Source organism: Lacerta agilis, chromosome 2 (genome assembly GCF_009819535.1).
Source record: "Lacerta agilis isolate rLacAgi1 chromosome 2, rLacAgi1.pri, whole genome shotgun sequence".
NCBI lineage: Eukaryota > Metazoa > Chordata > Lepidosauria > Squamata > Lacertidae > Lacerta > Lacerta agilis.
This window is the reverse complement of record NC_046313.1, coordinates 105829489-105849033: the sequence shown is the minus strand read 5'-3', so window position 1 is coordinate 105849033 and position 19545 is coordinate 105829489. Positions and strand designations below refer to the sequence as shown.

At 43.8% G+C, this 19545-nt stretch overlaps 1 protein-coding gene across 1 annotated transcript in view; it reads right to left on the bottom strand.

The window, feature by feature from the left end:
- Positions 1 to 1505: 1505 nt before the first annotated feature.
- LOC117042385 (killer cell lectin-like receptor subfamily B member 1B allele C) overlaps positions 1506 to 19545 on the bottom strand; it is a 53166-nt gene continuing 35126 nt past the window's right edge. Inside the window, exons 6-7 of the mRNA XM_033141931.1 lie at positions 17917 to 18026; positions 1506 to 1626 (exon numbers count right to left, since the gene is read on the bottom strand). Of these exons, the coding sequence (XP_032997822.1) occupies positions 1506 to 1626; positions 17917 to 18026 (231 nt within the window). The remainder of the gene's footprint in view (positions 1627 to 17916; positions 18027 to 19545) is intronic.

The following is a 19545-nucleotide window of genomic DNA, read 5'->3' as shown; positions in this document are numbered from 1 at the left end:
AGGTGAGTGAGGCTGAGAGAAGTGTGACTAGCCCAAGGTCACCCAGCAGCTGCATGTGGAGGAGCGGGGAATCGAACCCGGTTCACCAGGTTACGAGCCCATTTCTCCTAACCACTACACCACACTGGCTCTGTTGTCGCATACATAAAAAGTCTTTTTTGCTCCTTTGGAATCCTTTGGTGGACTTGTAAGGTAATAAAAGCTTTCTGGGAGATGATATATAATGAAATGAAGAAAATGTTTAAAATAACCTTTGTAAAAAAACAACAACAACCAGAAGCGTTTTTTTTAGGAATTAAAGGTACCAACAAGTCCACCACATATGATAAATGGTACCAAACTGCGGGAGGCAGTGGAAGACAGGAGTGCCTGGCGTGCTCTGGTCCATGGGGTCACGAAGAGTCGGACATGACTAAATGACTAAACAACAAATTAGTATTATTACCCAATGTCCTGCTGGATGAAGAAGAAGAGTTTGGATTTGATATCCCACTTTTCACTACCTGAAGGAGTCTCAAAGCGGCTAACATTCTCCTTTCCCTTCCTCCCCCACAACAAACACTCTGTGAGGTGAGTGGGGCTGAGAGACTTCAGAGAAGTGTGACTAGCCCAAGGTCACCCAGCAGCTGCATGTGGAGGAGTGGAGACACGAACCCGGTTCCCCAGATTACGAGTCTACCGCTCTTAACCACTACACCACACTGGCTCTCACACTGGATATGAGCTGGTGGAAGACAAATCCCCCAAGGATCAGTATAGAATCACAGAATCATAGAACTGTGGAGCTGGAAGGAACCCTGAGGGTCATCTAGTCCAACCACCTGGAGTGCAGGGATCTCAACTAAAGCATCCCTGACAGACGGCCATCCAACTTCTGATTAAAAACAGAGATGTTGCTGGCATCCGTCTGTCTCACAGGATAGGGAAAACAAAAAGGGGATTGCTGGTCACAATTCTAAACTGGGTGAATGAAACAGGCAGTAAAATGGGAAATGTAATTGTATGTGTGCAAGTGTATAAGCAATGCATGTTGGGACAAAATGTATATATTTCTTTTTCACATATACATGAATGTGGACCCAGTGTGCAACAGCTGGGTGTGTGTGTGTGAAATTCCTCCCTGGGATCATTAGGAAAGGAATTGAAAATAAATTCAACTCTTTGGTGTGGCCGCACTTGGAATGCTGCACAGTTCTGCTTGCCCCATCTCACAAAGGATATTGTAGAGATGGAAAAGTTCAGAGACATTATTACTATTATTTTGCACTGTCAAATTATACAGCTGATGCTCAATCATGGCTTAAAACTAATCTTTTAGTAGCCAAAATAAATTGAATTATAATTTCATTTTAGGTGAGCTACCTCTGGATTTCACAAAGAGGTATTTTGATGACAGCAAATTATACCTTTACATAATTTTCTCAGCCACTCAATGATATTTTTATTGTGTGTTCCTGGAAAATAACAAAACCCCACATAATTATTGCATTTCTCAAACTAAAATATCAGAGCAGGAGAGGGTCTTTCTGGCAAATCCACATAAATTCAGTACTGCAGCGTTCAGAGGTGACTTTATATTTTATTGCAGCACAAGAGTTTCCTTCAGCATAGTCTGGTTCTGGAAATCTGTGGAAGAAAAGGGTACATCTGAATATCAGGACTGAAGTTTGTTACAACTATTTTTTCGTGTTCTTAACAGAAAGCATAAGTGTTCCCAAAATGTACAGTAAGCTGGTTGCAATGCATCTGAATCCTCCAAACATGCATAAGTAGCATCGAAACGGAGAGTGTGAAGAAAATCATGTTTAGCTTGATAGTGGGAACAGCACCATCTCCCCCCTTTCCTGCCTAAAGACTTTGGGGGCTGGGAAGGAGGGTTGCAACAGTGGGGGATGCTCCACTAGGGACCGGGGCATACTTTACACCCCAGGAAGTCAAAACAGCGGCAGAGCATATGCCCGTGCAGTGCCCTCCCAAGCAACACAGCTCAGGGTAGGAGAGAGATGGGGAAGCTGCTGCCCACTCGCCTCCTGTTCTCCCCCACTGGGTCAGGCCTGAGCCGACAGAGGAAGTGGAGCTGCTGTGGCTGGGTGTGCCTCAGCGAGGCAGAGGAGGGCTGCTCTTCGCCCCCAGGTCAGAAGTGACCCGGTGGCAGAGCTGCTGCCGCTGGGCACAAGGTGCTACCCTGGGCTACCAAGGCACCACTCCTGGTGTGAAACCAGGCTCCGATGAAGAAGCCTGCTGTGGGGGTGCCTGTCTGCAACCCCTCTCAAAATTGCACACGGGGCCACAGCATCCCCACACTATGCCTCTGAATCAAAACGACCTACCAATTTGCCACCTAGGAAGAATTGGTGAGTTGGGGGCAATGGGGCAGATATAGGAACTTGAGAGCAGGAATTGGCTTGCTTACCCGTATTTGGACCTCAGCATGTTCCCAGAGACAATAGGTTTGCAACATTCCCTATTGGACTGTGACTCACCCCAGCGACATTAAACAAACCCAAACTGGTTAGTTGCCCACCCCAAATTAAATGGGATGCTGCCGGGGGGGGGGCACCCATCATTAACTGCCAGTAACCTTCCAGTTCCCCCTTTCTTCTCTCTCCTCTGATTTTCCTCTAGGGACAAGCCAATATTTTTGGCCAGCTCTTTTTGACCATTTGTGTGTATTAAGAGTGAAAGCAAGGCCTGAAAATAGAAACAGGGTGAGATTTTTTTAAAAGAATTCCATGGAGAAGGATGTTGTCTCTGGTTATGACAAGGAACGCAAGGATTTTCTACTATACTGTACTTTCACTTTGCATTTTCTTCAAAAACTTCGCCAGCTGCTCTGTGCAAGACTCTCCACAACAGCCTCCTCCACTCCCGGCCACTGTGGTTCCATGCAGCACTTATAAATAGGGGGAAATGTTCCATTCATGCCCCTAAGGATTTTTCTTTCCTCTGAAGAAGCAGTGCTCTGGAGCAAGGGGGGCACTTCAATTGAGACCATGAGTGGGGAGCGAGGCAGACAGTGAATAAAAATAAAAATAAAAATAAAAATAGAACTACTCCCATGTCTTCATGGAATGGAAACTTGCCACCCCAGACCTTTCCCGATTTCTCAAGAGTCAACTGAGGGAATCTTCTTGGCAGCCAACAGAAGAAGCAAAAAATATATTTTACAAACTTTGCGTTAGCCTACTAAAACTTTAGCTTATGAACAAGCAAGAGAAGCACTTGCTTAAATGTTCAGTGCAAATTAAATGTGAAATTTGGCAACATTTCTAATATCAGTCCCTAGCTACCCCTCTCTCTGCATGAGAATGCTGGCAACTTCATTGGAACCAGTGCAAAAACCAATGCCTCAATTGCACACCGAGATAATCTTGGCTCTAAAAATTGTGCGGATTTTTTTTGCTTTGATAAAAACAATAACAACTCACAGACTCTGATCCAGCTGGGAACCTGTAATCCACATCCATTTCTTCTCCGATTTTAATAGTGAGAGCCCAATCCAGTGTAGTGATATTTTTGTAATGTTTGTTATGAAATCCTGTATGAGAGATAATGTATTTTTTAAAAGAAAAGTTAAATTATTTTTAAGTTGATAACTTCAGAATAAATCTTAAATTAAAATAATATAAAGTAGTAGAATAAAAAAGTTGATATTAATTATAACGAAACATTCACCAAGAACAGTAATCAAAGCAGCATCAAGCATTTATAATACAGGATACATTGCAAGGAAGTGTGCATTTAAGTGAAATTCTGTATACAGTATTGGGAACACTGTTGAAAAAGCCTCCCAACACGCTTTAAAGCATCCATGGGGAAAAGCCGCTGAAAGGCCGCGTGGATTTGGGGGGGGGGGACAAGTGGAACACCAGCTCCTCCTCTGCCACTGCTCCACCACCAACCTCACCTTCCTAAAGAGTCTTTCTCAATAAAAAGAGGACTTGGGCTAACGTTACAGGGATTTGCTTGCAACTTCTGCTTTGGTTGTCACTAGTCAAGCTCCCCAAGGCCTTCTCTAGACACCGATGAACTGGTCATGGGTGGGAATGGGATGAGACACTAAGCAAGACTCCACACTCCACATGCTTCTCAAGTCACCAGCCCTGATATCATTGCAGAGCTACTAAGCTAGAGTTAAGCTCAGCTGAACTAAGGCGTCCTTCAGAATTAACCTGCATGGGAATGCATTGCCAGAAATATGCAACTGTCCCCTTACCAGCTCCTCCTTGTCTTGGATGACCAGCAGTTGAGAATCCTTTGTTAAACAGTCATGTTTGCTCTCATCCCAGGTTTTAAGAATTTCTGATGTCCAGTAGCACTTGTCCCTGTGGAGCTGCCATTGTTCAGGGCACACTTTGCAAGTGGAATTATCTGCGGAAGGAAAGACACTTAATGATTATGACTGGGCCTCCATTTTGATTGTGAAAAACGTACGTGCTCTGCAACGGTAAGGACCCAGTGTCTCAGGCTGAGTGAAGTTGTCCAGTAAATTGATGGTTTGCAAGGTGCTCTTGAAACTCCTCAAAGTTGGGGTCCAACAACTTTTTATGTTATTCACTTTTCTTTTCTTTTTTGAAGTGTACTTACTTGAGAGCCAGTGTGGTGTAGTGGTTAAGAGCGGTAGATTCGTAATCTGGGGAACCGGGTTCGCGTCTCCGCTCCTCCACATGCAGCTGCTGGGTGACCTTGGGCTAGTCACACTTCTCTGAAGTCTCTCAGCCCCACTCACCTCACAGAGTGTTTGTTGTGGGGGAGGAAGGGAAAGGAGAATGTTAGCCGCTTGGAGACTCCTTCGGGTAGTGATAAAGCGGGATATCAAATCCAAACTCTTCTTCTTCTTCTTCTTCTTCTTCTTCTTCTTCTTCTTCTTCTTCTTCTTCTTCTTCTTCTGCATTTGCCTCATTTCTTTTGAAGGAAGAGCCCTGATCCAGATTACGCTCTCCATTTCCACCAGGTCTCAGTGCTGGCTTCTCACCCAAAAACATGCTCTCTGTTTGAGCCAGAATGTGCTTTTTAAGGGAGAATGGGGGGAGGTGAGACAACAGCTGTCAGGTGGGGAGGTGATTTTTATGGGAAACAGGCGTGCAGCTTGATTCAGATTGACCCCCTTTAAAGCTTCTTTTAAAGTATAGTCCTGATCCAATTCAGTCCTCCCTGCACACTCCAAATGCTTTTGAGTATATAAAAGATACAGAGATCAAAGTACAGATCCCTCACCTCATGCTTAGTTTAGGCCTTTCAGCAATAGTTTTTGGTGAGGTGGGTTTTTTTTTGGGGGGGGGGCTGTCAGTCTCCATTATACCGGAGTCCCTTCTAATTCCTGGGGTCTTGCATCCAGAAAAGGTTAAGATCTAATGGAGGATTCCGCTGTTGAACTAGCCAGGTGTGTTAATAGCCTTAAATACTGTCCTTGGTATAACAAAGGAAGTGGCTTTGTGCCAGAGGGCAAATGGGTGGGTCTCCCTCCCTCACCTGGCTCAGTGAGAAAGGCAATGGCCAGAGCTGAGTGTGAAGTTAGCTCTAGAATGAAACCTCCAATGCTTGATATTTTAGGACCATAGGGAGCTGCCTTATTCTGAGGGAAACCACTGGGTTCATCTAGCTCAATTTTGTCTACACTGACCAGCAGCAGTTTGAGAGACCAGGGATTGAACCTGGGACTTTCTGCATCCCAGATCAGTGCTCCACCACCAAGCCATGAAAACACCACCTGGAGTACCGTGTCCAGTTCTAGGTGCCACAATTTAAGAAGGATTTTGACAAGCTGGAATGTGTGCTGCCACATGGGAGATGGAGCAAACCTGTTTTTTCCTGTTCAATAGAATTGGACCTGAAACACTGGATTCAAGTTGCAAGGAAAGAGACTCTGACTAAATATCAGGAGAATCTTTCTGATGGTAAGAGCTGTCTGACAGCAGAACCAGGGGCGTACCCAGGATCAAAACTAGGGGGGGGCAAGCCATGGTCGCTCAGGTTGTGACATTTCAGCACGGAAAAGGTGAATGAAACCAAAATTTTAAGAAAATTATATATAATTATAGCAGTGCTTTATTACGATAGTTATTATAATGATTTGCTGGGAAATTTTTTTTTATTCTAGTTACATGTCTTATACTAATATCATTTTTCTTGGGTTTGATGAAAACTTGTTCAAAACTTTCGTTTCAATCCAGTCCTGAGGGTAAAATCCCAACTTTACACAGCATTTAAATTGGTTTATTCCTACAGCCTTGACTGTAAAGCATGCTTAAATTCAAGTGTGCCAATTTACATGGAATATTTCTCCTTTATATAGAATTGCATTCTTCTATTTATACTGATCCAACCCCAGTGGATCAACCCCAAAATCTGATTACAAGTGACTTTAAGCCATGTGAAGGGGGGGAAAGAGATGTAAACAACATTAAGGATAGGGGTCCCTTTCAACTCTATGATTACATTCCTTCAGTCTCTGCACTTTAAAGCCTATCTGCTACCCTTCTCCTTTCAACTTACCGGTACTTTAGAAACAGGAGTTGTCTCCTTCAGAGAAATTCTTTACATGCAAAGTGGAGATCTCTCCTCTCTCAAATAGAAAATTTAAAAACTGGAAGATATGACGACATGGCTGTGATGTGAGCAGCCAGCTGCTCTCAGGACAGCATGAAATAAGAAAAAAAAAAGTGTGCGAGGATCAATTATAGAGAGAATCTCCTAAATGGAAAGGTGGTGGCTTGCAGTGTTGGGGGGGGGGGCAGATTCCTTGCCGGCCTCGCAGTGTTAAGGAAGCGATTTGAAAAATAAAGGCGGGAGAGGAGGGCACTGATTTTGACACCGAAGAGGACTCTTTAAAAATATTTTTAAAAATAGGGAGGGAGGGGATGCAGTTCAACTGGGGTGGGGAAGCCTGTGCCTGTGCCTGCAAAACGGGGAGCCCCATGGCAAGGACTTGGGGGGTGTCAAGGACAAAAAGGCGCCGGGGGAAGGGTTTCCCCCCCCTGGGTTGCCATGTGAGAGATCCCAAACTCTCTTAGAAACCAAGGCTGAGGGAGGGAAAGAGGCGGCAGCCTGCATGGCTAGGAAGCCAGCGCGGGGGGTGGGGGCCTTCTTCCCCCAAGGCTGAGGCGAGTGGGTGAGACCTCCAGCAGCAGCAGGTCTGCCGCTCTCCACCGACTCTGGTGGGGCTGAGGACTCCCTGCACCCCCAGCGGCAGCTTCAGGAACTGCAGGGCTATTTCCTAGCTCTGTTCAGCTGTCGGCTCTACCCTGGAGTCCCGGTCTACTTCAAACGGACGCCGATCATTTTTGCTTCTGGGGTTTTTTTTAGCTTGCTTCTAGGGGGGGGGGCATCAGCCCCCCTGCCCCCCCCTGGGTACGCCCATGAGCAGAACGGTCTCCCTTGGGAGGTTGTGGACTCTCCTTCCCTGGAGATTTTAAAGCCGAGGTTGGATGGCCAACTGTCATGGATGCTTTAGCTGAGATTTCTGCATTGCAGGGAGACCCTTGGGGTCCCTTCCAAATCTACAATTCTCTAAGTCTATGATTCACCCACAATGAATGAAATGAGTTTCTTTACAGAAGGTTTTAAGCCTCAAAACAACATAGATGTGAACTGAATGCAAGCTCTAACATACAATTGCTATGCTTGAAAGAGACTGCAGTACAATATATCATATCTACCTGAGGACCTATTCTGATTTTGATTGCAGATGCTGTGTCTTAGGGAAGCCCGAAACTTGTCTATCGAGCCATTGCATCTACAGTTGTCCAGCACAATTTTCCCCTTTTCAGCTTCCAACTGCAAAGCTGTTTCCGCAAAACAAATAAAGTCATTTAAATGAATGGGCATAATGTTAAGGCACAAATTCAAAATATGGAGGCCAAGACATGGGAGAAGATGGATATGATAAGACAATGAGGGCAAGCTGCAAAAGATACCAGGGCACTTGGATATTTACTCATTGTGCAGAGGAGCGAAATTGGGAGGAACATATTATCATGCTGGGATGTAAGTAAACACACCTGCCCAAATTCTTCCTATGCAAACATTAGGGAGTCCCTGCTTTCTTTAGAAAAAATATATATGTAGCAATAGGATTGCTATCAGCATTTTTAAGGACAAAAAGGTTTTGATGATATTTGCTTTCAAACAAAATATATTGTTGCAATTGTCCTATTACTCCAAAAACCACAAAACCAGGAAGCATTCAAGAATGAGGTGCAAAAAAATACCTCACAGATGCAAAGAAAATGATGAGTCCTTTGAAATTTAAGCATACTGCAAAAAAAAAATGACCCGTCCTTGTTCTTGGCATCTGTGTGATATTTCTCTCTCTTTGCACTGTATTCCTTCAGTTACAGGTGGGTAGCCGTGCTGGTCTGGCATAGTCGAAACAAAATGGAAAATTCTTTCCAGTAGCACCTTAGAGACCAACTGAGTTTGTTCTTGGTATGAGCTTTCGTGTGCATGCACACTTCCTTCAAGCACTGAAGTGCTTCCCTCATTTCAGCTTCCTTTGGAAGAAGGTGCCTTCAGGCTTACAACGTTTTTGCAATAGTTGCATTTATTTACAAATATACAGGATGAGCAGAGGTGACACACTTCTGCCACTTTTTTATGTCAAAATCTTTGCCTGGGGATGATGGAAGGCTTATACATATCTGTGGGAATGGCCACAGATTAAAAACTTTTGGAAAGCAATTAATAAATGAAATAATAAATAATACTCACCCAAGACTGTCACAGCCACCCCCAGGAGGAGGATCACAAAGCCCCCTGCCCACAGGGTGATCTGGTACCAACAGGGAAGCCCAGAAGCATCTGTGAGGAGAGGGAAAACTTGAATGATGCGAGTCAGCAGTGCCTAGACTAGAGTCTCCCGCAACTCACTGCAGGCTGACAAACACCGCAGGGAGAAGGCTGGGTGATTTGTTTTGGTTTGGTTTTTTGACAAAAAAAAAAAAAATCCCTTCAGGAGGCAACAGGCAAATGGTATACATTTAGTAAACTACCAGCATAGCAAAATGCATCGTATTAGGGGATGGCTCCCCCCCAAAATTGTGTGCTAAGCAAAATTACAAACAAAAAATGTGCATAATAATAATGATATTTATTATTTGTACCCCACCCATCTGGCTAGATTTCCCCAGACACTCTGGGCGGCTTCCAACAAAAATCAAATATATTAAAATATCACACATTAAAAGCTTCCCTAAACAGGGCTGCCTTCAGATGTCCTCTAAATGTCTGGTAGTTGTCTATCTCTTCGACATTTGAAGGGAGGGAGTTCCACAGGGCGGGCGCCATTCGGAGAAATGCACACTAAAACGTTGAATTTTCAGGAAGAGTTTAAAGGGGTGTGTGGAAGTGATGTAGGAATGTGGAGATCTGCCAGGCTAAACTTGTCTAATTTAGAAGGGCTTGTGAAGAAGTTCAAAAAAGACAAAAATAAGAGTGAGCTATGATGGAGCTCGCACGATAATGAGAAAAGCTGATCTGCCACTCCACATGCCAGAACTCATGATAACAATCTTCTGATCAATTTTGCACCCTGTTGGGCAGGCTCAGTGGTGAACAGGTGTCAGCAGAGAAAAGGACAGGCAGGCGCTGTAGTTTTCACCATGGGTTGCCTCCGTGGCTCAGGAGGTACATAGGAAAAGGATGTGGGTGGAGCAGGTGCTCAGGCAACATGCTCACACCTTCAGACCGTGCCTTGGCCAGGACATTAGGTACAGCATCTATTGAAGTGTTTTTATTCACTAGGCTGGGCGAAGGAGTGTGAAATGCTGCAGAAGAAGCAACAAGCAAAGACCCATCTATGTGCACGCTTCGTGCTACATGCATACTTTGAATTTGAATAAAAACATAATATCTTATTTTCCAAGCTAACTAGCATATCTAATTTTATTTGTATTGTCCTCAATTCTGCATCCTTTATAAATAATAATCTTATTTATAATTTTCATTTATATATGTTACAACAATAGATCAACAATAATTCGAACATATCAAACCTCGACTTCCTTTCCCCTCTTTCTGCGGTTCAGTACATTTATTTTCATCATTTCCTGCATACTCCAAATTATCTTCACTTATTCTTTTATGCTCATATATATCATATTTATATAGAATCATAGCGTTGGAAGAGACCACAAGGGCCATCCAGTCCAACCCCCTGCCAAGCAGAAAACACCATCAAAGCATTCCTGACAGGTGGCTGTCAAGCCTCGGCTTAAAGACCTCCAAAGAAGGAGACTCCACCACACTCCTTGGCAGCAAATTCCACTGTCGAACAGCGCTTACTGTCAGGAAGTTCTTCCTAATGTTTAGGTGGAATCTTCTTTCTTGTAGTTTGAATCCATTGCTCCGTGTCCACTTCTCTGGAGCAGCAGAAAACAACCTTTCTCCCTCCTCTATATGACATCCTTTTATATATTTGAACATGGCTATCATATCACCCCTTTACCTTCTCTTCTCCAGGCTAAACATACCCAGCTCCCTAAGCCGTTCCTCATAAGGCATCGTTTCTAGGCCTTTGACCATTTTGGTTGCCCTCCTCTGGACACGTTCCAGCTTGTCAGTATCCTTCTTGAACTGTGGTGCCCAGAACTGGACACAGTATTTGAGGTGAGGTCTGACCAGAGCGGAATACAGTGGTACTATTACTTCCCTTGATCTAGATGCTGTACTCCTATTGATGCAGCCCAGAATTGCATTGGCTTTTTTGGCTTCTGCATCACACGGTTGACTCAGGTCAAGTTTGTGGTCTACCAAGACTCCTAGATCCTTTTCACATGTACTGCTCTCAAGCCAGGTGTTACCCATCCTGTATTTGTGCCTTTCATTTTTTTTTTTTTTTTTTTTTTTTGCCCAAGTGTAGTACTTTACATTTCTCCTTGTTAAAATTCATCTTGTTTGCTTTGGCCCAGCTGTCTAATCTGTTAAGGTCATTTTGAAGTGTGATCCTGTCCTCTGGGATATTAGCCACCCCTCCCAATTTGGTGTCATCTGCAGACTTGATCAGGATGCCCTCAAGCCCATCATCCAAGTCATTGATAAAGATGTTGAACAAGACTGGGCCTAAGACAGAACCCTGTGGCACCCCACTAGTCACATCTCTCCAGGATGAAGAGGAGCCATTGATGAGCACCCTTTGGGTTCGGTCAGTCAGCCAGTTACAAATCCACTGAATGGTAGCATTGTCTAGCCCGCATTTTACCAGCTTCTTTACGAGAATATCATGGGGCACCTTGTCAAAGGCCTTGCTGAAATCAAGATAGGCTACATCCACAGCATTCCCTTCATCTACCAGGCTTGTAATTCTGTCAAAAAATGAGATCAGATTGGTCTGACATGACTTATTTTTCAGAAACCCATGCTGACTTTTATAGATCTCAACCTGCAGGTATTAACAATAATCCTGCCCATGTCTTAATGTCTATTTACAATTTATTTCTAAATATTCACTGAACCATTTCCATTCCTTTCCAAAAATCTTTAAGATAACACATTGCTTAAAAAAAAAACCCAGAAGCTTTTCTTTTGGGAATCATAGGATTAGAATTACCTAAACAGTATAGAAATTTATTTATGTATGCAACTACAGCTGCAAGAACGTTATTTGCCCTCAAATGGATTCATGGATTATGCAGAAATGGCATAACTTACCGGAATAATAATAAATCAAGACACAAACTTGTTATAAAAGAACAAATGAAATCCTTGGTCCTGTTTCTGCTTTTTTGTTTTTTGTTTTTTGGGGATAGGTAAAGGACCCCTGACCATAGGTCCAGTCGTGTCCGACTCTGGGGTTGCGGCGCAAATTTCGCGTTATTGGCCGAGGGAGTCAGCATACACCTTCCGGGTAATGTGGCCAGCATGACAAAGCCGCTTCTTGTGAACCAGAGCAGTGCATGGAAACGCCATTTACCTTCCTGCCATAGTGGTACCTATTTATCTACTTGCACTTTTGATGTGCTTTCGAACTGCTAGGTGGGCAGGAGCTGGGACCGAGCAACGGGAGCTCACCCTGTAGCGGGGATTTGAACCGCCGACCTTCTGATCAGCAAGCACATACCACATAGAAGGAAATTGTGCTGAGAATCATAGAGGTATTACTGGGTACATTAATGCATTTGTTGATGATCAGAAATAACTCCAGATTTCTTTACAAGGAATAAACATTTTTATATCCAGTTTTCATGTATACATATTTTTGCAAGCGATTTCCTCTGAATTTTTGTATATTCATTTAAATAAGTGCACTTTTATTGACACCCGTAATATGCATATTTGTGCATATTTTGTGGCTGAAGAACTGATTTGCAAAATTCAAACACAAGTGCCAATTCTGAATGACAGTATTGTTTTGTTTTGAATAGTGCAATTTGGGTAGTTTCTCATGAAAATGCAAAACAAACAAACAAACAAACAAACTGAAATTCTTCCCCATCCATAGGTGCCATGCACCCTTCTGTATTTCCTTCTCATTATTCAAACAAAAATACTGCTTATAATGGTACAAACGAACGTTCTACGCTCAGGGTAAATCTAAAGGAAAAGGAAAATCATATCCGTCTATCAACTTATATATTACAGTTGAGTCAGACAAAAACTGGAAGATATGGGGGGGTCTGAACTGAGTACCTTGTTTCTGAGCTACACCGGCCGTTCCTGATGCAACCTTCCTAGACTGGAAGTTCAAAGCAGTATAACCATCTTCACTCTCCATTGGCAAGCAAAGGCTGCAGAGAAGGCGTTCAGAGCTGCAGGGCTGTGGAAGGAGCAGTGAAGGTTTGCTGCTATAGCCTGAGTTGATGGCCAAACATCTCTTTCCGGAGCAGCTCTTCTCTTCAACCACAACACCAGTCACACATTCGCAGCATTATTAGGTGGTTAGGGTAGAGGGTGGAGGGCAGGGTTGTTTTCATACAACACCTTTATTGGCAGGGTTGTTGTTGTTTTAAAAAACGTTTTTGTGAGTTGTTCAGTTGTATTGTTCAGCTTTTAGAATGGAGCTTTGCTTTTGGAAAGATGTCTCAAGGTAAAATTAGAGGGACCCCTGACCGACCATTAGGTTCAGTTGTGGACGACTCTAGGGTTGCGGTACTCATCTCGTTTTACTGGCCGAGGGAGCCAGCGTACAGCTTCCGAGTCATGTGGCCAGCATGACTAAGCCGCTTCTGGTGAACCAGAGCAGCGCACGGAAACGCCATTTACCTTCCCGACGGAGCGGTACCTATTTATCTGCTTGGACTGCATGCTTTCGAACTGCTAGGTTGGCAGGAGCAGGGACCAAGCAAGGGGAGCTCACCCCATTGCTGGGATTCGAACCGCCGACCTTCTGATTGGCAAGCCCTAGGCTCTGTGGTTTAACCCACAGTGCCACCCGCATCCAGAAAGATGCCTAAGCAGCCTCCAATTATGGATTATAGCTAAACCATATTGAGTTGTGACTGGGGCTTCTATGAATGAGACTGGATAGCTCAGTTGGCTAGAGCTTGGTGCTCATAATGCCAAGGTTTCAGGTTCGATCCCTATATGCAACAGCTGCATATTCCTGCATTGAAGCGGGTTGGACTAGATGATCCTTGGGGTACCTTCCAGCTACAATTCTATGATTCTATGAGTGGGGAGGTGTAAAGGTTAAAGGTAAAGGACCCCTGGACAGTTAAGTCTAGTCAAAGGAGACTATGGGGCTGTGGGACTGAACTCGCTTCAGAACGAGGGAGCCAGTGTTTGTCCACACACAGCTTTCTGGGTCATGTGGCCAGCAGGACTAAACCTCTTCTGGTGCAATTGGACACTGTGACGGAAACCAGAGCGCACAGAAACGCCGTTTTACATCACGCCACAATGGTACTTATTTATGTACTTGCACTGTCGTGCTTTTGAACTGCTGGGACAGAGCTATGGGAGCTCACCCCGTCATGGGGATTCAAACCACCAACCTTCTAATTGGCAAGCCCAAGAGGCTCAGTGGTTCAGACCACAGCGCCACATCCTACATCTGCCTATGCAGGGGCTCTCTTGAAATGCAGGTGTTTGTCAGGGAAGGAGTTTGCCACCACAATGTCTTTGCTTCTTTGGAATGCTGTATATAGGTTGGGCCCCCACCAACACTATTGGTATTTTATTTATTATTTTTAAATCATTTTTTAAATTTACCAATACAAAATTATAATAATCCGAATATATATCCATATACAGAGATTCCTCTGACTCTCGCAACTTCCCCCCACTCCCTCCATGGGGTTCCATTTTGAACCTTTACAACTGCATATACTTCCAAACCCTAACTTTTATATCGGTCCATATTGTCCATGGTAATTGTTACACTACAAGTGGAATCAAAGTCCTGCTAATGTTTCCATCTGCTTACAGTGGTCTCCTAAATAACTTATAAAAATTTTCCCATTCTTTTATAAAGTTTTTGTCCTCTTGGTTCCTGAGTTTTCCAGTCTGCTTTGCCATTTCGGCATAGTCCGACAGCTTGGTTTGCCGTTACTCTCTTGTAGGGACTTTTTCTTCTTTCCACCTCTGGGCTAATAACATCCTTGCAGAAGAAGAAGAAGAGGAGGAGGAGGAGGAGGAGGAGGAGGAGGAGGAGTTTGGATTTGATACCCCGCTTTATCACTACCCTAAGGAGTCCTCAAAGCAGCTAACATTCTCCTTTCCCTTCCTTCCCCACAACAAAAACTCTGTGAGGTGAATGAGGCTGAGAGAAGTGTGACTAGCCCAAGGTCACCCAGCAGCTGCATGTGGAGGAGCGGGGAATCGAACCCGGTTCACCAGGTTATGAGCCCATTGCTCCTAACCACTACACCACACTGGCTCTGTTGTCGCATACATAAAAAGTCTTTTTTGCTCCTTTGGAATCCTTTGGTGGACTTGTAAGGTAATAAAAGCTTTCTGGGAGATGATATATACTGAAATGAAGAAAATGTTTAAAATAACCTTTGTAAAAAAACAACAACAACCAGAAGCGTTTTTATTAGGAATTAAAGGTACCAACAAGTCTACCACGTATGATAAATGGTACCAAACTGCGGGAGGCAGTGGAAGACAGGAGTGCCTGGCGTGCTCTGGTCCATGGGGTCACGAAGAGTCGGACACGACTAAATGACTAAACAACAAATTAGTATTATTACCCAATGTCCTGCTGGATATGAGCTGGTGGAAGACAAATCCCCCAAGGATTAGTATAGAATCACAGAATCATAGAATTGTGGAGCTGGAAGGAACCCTGAGGGTCATCTAGTCCAACCACCTGGAATGCAGGGATCTCAACTAAAGCATCCCTGACAGACGGCCATCCAACTTCTGATTAAAAACAGAGATGTTGCTGGCATCCGTCTGTCTCACAGGATAGTGAAAACAAAAAGGGGATTGCTGAGCACAATTCTAAACTGGGTGAATGAAACAGGCAGAAAAAATGGGAAATGCAATTGTATGTGTGCAAGTGTATAAGCAATGCATGTTGGGACAAAAATGTATATATTTCTTTTTCACATATACATGAATGGGGTCTGGGGGTGACTCACCAGGAATGAGACCTTGGGCTTGCAGTGGGCAGTTCCGTGCAAATGTGGACCCAGTGTGCAACAGCTGGGGGTGGGTGTGTGAAATTCCTCCCTGGGATCATTAGGAAAGGAATTGAAAATAAATTCAACTCTTTGGTGTGTCCGCACTTGGAATGCTGCACAGTTTTGCTTGCCCCATCTCACAAAGGATATTGTAGAGATGGAAAAGTTCAGAGACATTATTACTAATATTTTGCACTGTCAAATTATATAGCTGATGCTCAGTCGTGACTTAAAACCAATCTTTTAGTAGCCAAAATAAATTGAATTATAATTCCATTTTAGGTGAGCTACCTCTGGATTTCACAAAGAGGTATTTTGATGACAGCAAATAATACCTTTACATAATTTTCTCAGCCACTCAATGATATTTTTATTGTGTGTTCCCGGCAAATAACAAAAACCCACATAATTATTGCATTTCTCAAACTAAAATATCAGAGTAGGAGAGGGTCTTTCTGGCAAATCCACCTAAGTTCACTAATGCAGCTTTCAAAGGTGACTTTATATTTTATTGCAGCACAAGAGTTTATTTCAGCATAGTCTGGTTCTGGAAATCTGTGGAAGAAAAGGGTACATCTGAATACTGGGACTGAAGTTTGTTCCACTATTTTTTCATGTTCTTAACAGAAAGCAGGAGTGTTCCCAAAATGTACAATAAGCTGGTTGCAATGCATCTGAATCCTCCAGACATGCATAAGTAGCATCGAAACGGAGAGTGTGAAGAAAATCATGTTTAGCTTGATAGTGGGAACAGCACCATCTCCCCCCTTTCCTGCCTAAAGACTTTGGGGGCTGGGAAGGAGGGTTGCAGCAGTGGGGGATGCTCCACTAGGGACCAGGGCATACTTGACACCCCAGGAAGTCAAAACAGCGGCAGAGCATATGCCCGTGCGGTGCCCTCCCAAGCAACACAGCTCAGGGTAGGAGAGAGTTGGGGAAGCTGCTGCCCACTCGCCTCCTGCTCTCCCCCACTGGGTCAGGCCTGAGCCGACAGAGGAAGTGGAGCTGCTGTGGCTGGGTGTGCCTCAGTGAGGCAGAGGAGGGCTGCTTTTCGCCCCCAGGTCAGAAGTGACCCGGTGGCAGAGCTGCTGCCACTGGGCACAAGGTGCTACCCCGGGCTACCAAGGCACCACTCCTGGTGTGAAACCAGGCTCCGATGAAGAAGCCTGCTGTGGGGGCGCCTGTCTGCAACCCCTCTCAAAATTGCGCCCGGGTCCATGGCATCCCCACGCTATGCCTCTGAATCAAAACGACCTACCAATTTGCCACCTAGGAAGAATTGGTGAGTTGGGGGCAATGGGGCAGATATAGGAACTTGAGAGCAGGAGTTGGCTTGCTTATCCGTATTTGGACCTCAGCATGTTCCCAGAGACAATAGGGGTGCAGCATTCCCTATTAGACTGTGACTCACCCCAGCGACATTAAACAAACCCAAACCGATCAGTTGCCCACCCCAAATTAAATGGGATGCTGCTGGGGGGGGCACCCATCATTAACTGCCAATAACCTTCCAGTTCCCCCTTTCTTCTCTCTCCTCTGATTTTCCTCTAGGGACAAGCCAATATTTTTGGCCAGCTGTTTTTGACCATTTGTGTGTGTTAAGAGTGAAAGCAAGGCCTGAAAATAGAAACAAGGTGAGATTTTTTTTTTTAAGAATTCCATGGAGAAGGATGTTGTCTCTGGTTATGGCAAGGAACGCAAGGATTTTCTACTATACTGTACTTTCACTTTGCATTTTTTTTTTCAAAAACTTTGCCAGCTGCTCTGTGCAAGACTCTCCACAACAGCCTCCTCCACTCCCGGCCACTGTGGTTCCATGCAGCACTTATAAACAGGGGGAAATGTTCCATTCATGCCCCTAAGGATTTTTCCTTCCCCCCAAGAACCAGTGCTCTGGAGCAAGGGGGGCACTTCAATTGAGACCATGAGTGGGGAGCGAGGTGGCCAGTGAATAAAAATAAAAATAAAAATAGAACTACTCCCATGTCTTCATGGAATGGAAACTTGCCATCCCAGACCTTTCCCGATTTCTCAAGAGTCAACTGAGGGAATCTTCTTGGCAGCCAACAGAAGAAGCAAAAATATATATTTTACAAACTTTGTGTTAGCCTACTAAAACTTTTGCTTATAAACAAGCAAGAGAAGCACTTGCTTAAATGTTCAGTGCAAATTAAATGTGAAATTTGGCAACATTTCTAATATCAGTCCCTAGCTACCCCTCTCTCTGCATGAGAATGCTGGCAACTTCATTGGAACCTGTGCAAAAACCAATGCCTCAATTGCCCACCAAGATAATCTTGGCTCTAAAAATTGTGCGGTTTTTTTGCTTTGATTAAAAACAATAACAACTCACAGACTCTGATCAAGCTGGGAGCCTGTAATCCACATCCATTTCTTCTCCGATTTTAATAGTGAGAGCCCAATCCAGTAATTTGATTCTTTTGTAATGTTTTTTATGAAATCCTGTATGAGAGAGAATGTATTTTTAAAATTATTTTCAAGTTGATAACTTCAGAATAAAGCTTACATTAAAAAATATAAAGTAGTAAAATGTGAAAGTTGATATTAATTGTAACGAAACATTCACCAAGAACAGTAATCAAAGCAGCATTAAGCATTTATAATACAGGATACGTTGCAAGGAAGTGTGCATTTAAGTGAAATTCTGTATACAGTATTGGGAACACTGTTGAAAAAGCCTCCCAACACGCTTTAAAGCATCCATGGGGAAAAGCCGCTGAAAGGCCGTGTGGAATGGGTGGGGGGGGGGGACAAGTGGAACACCAGCTGCTCCTCTGCCCCTGCTCCACCACCAACCTCACCTTCCTAAGGAGTCTTTCTCAATAAAAAGAAGACTTGGGCTACAGTTACAGGGATTTGCTTGCAACTTCTGCTTTGGTTCTCACTAGTCAAGCTCCCCAAGGCCTTCTCTAGACACTGATGAACTGGCCATGGGTGGGAATGGGATGAGGCACTAAGCAAGACTCCACACTCCACATGCTTCTCAAGTCACCAGCCCTGATATCATTGCAGAGCTGTTATGCTAGAGTTAAGCTCAGTTGAACTCAGGTGTCCTTCAAAATTAACATGCATGGGAATGCATTGCCTGAAATATGCAATTGTCCCCTTACCAGCTCCTCCTTGTCTTGGATTTGGGAGTGGCATACAAAAGACGAATTGGTTAAATCGACAATGATAGATTGGGCGAAAGATGTGGGTCATAATATTATGATGGATGACTGGGAGAGATTGTGGCAGAAAGGTATCAAATTCACTGCTTGTAATAGTTTAAGAGAAAATATAATGAAAATGTTGTATAGATGGTATCTGACACCAGTTAAGACAGTGTTTTTCAACCTTTTTTGGGCAAAGGCACACTTGTTTCATGAAAAAAATCACGAGGCAAACCACCATTAGAAAATGTTAAAAAAATTAACTCTGTGCCTATATTGACTATATATAAAGTAATTCTCTTGAATTTTTCAATTTTTCCCACGGCACACCAGGCAACATCTCGCGGCACACTAGTGTGCCACGGAACAGTGGTTGAAAAACACTGAGTTAAGATAGCTAAGATGAATATTAAAATGTCGGATGTGTGTTGGAAATGTAAATCTGCAAAAGGTACCTTTTTTCATATGTGGTGGTCATGTCCTGGGGTAAATGCTTTCTGGGATAAGATTTATAACGAGTTAAGGAAGGTAATGAAAATTACCTTTAGTAAGAAACCAGAGGCATTCCTTTTGAGCATGACCAATGAAGAGATTCCCAGTCAGGATAGAGTATTTTTTATGTATGCCACAACAGTTGCTAGAATTTTATTGGCAAGAACCTGGAAGGGTGAAGAGATACCAACAGTGGAAGAATGGCAGATGAAGTTAATGGACTATATGGAACTCGCTGAACTGACCGCTAGAATCCGAGACCAGAGGGAGGAGATGGTGTCGCAGGATTGGAAGAAATTTAAGGACTATTTACTTAA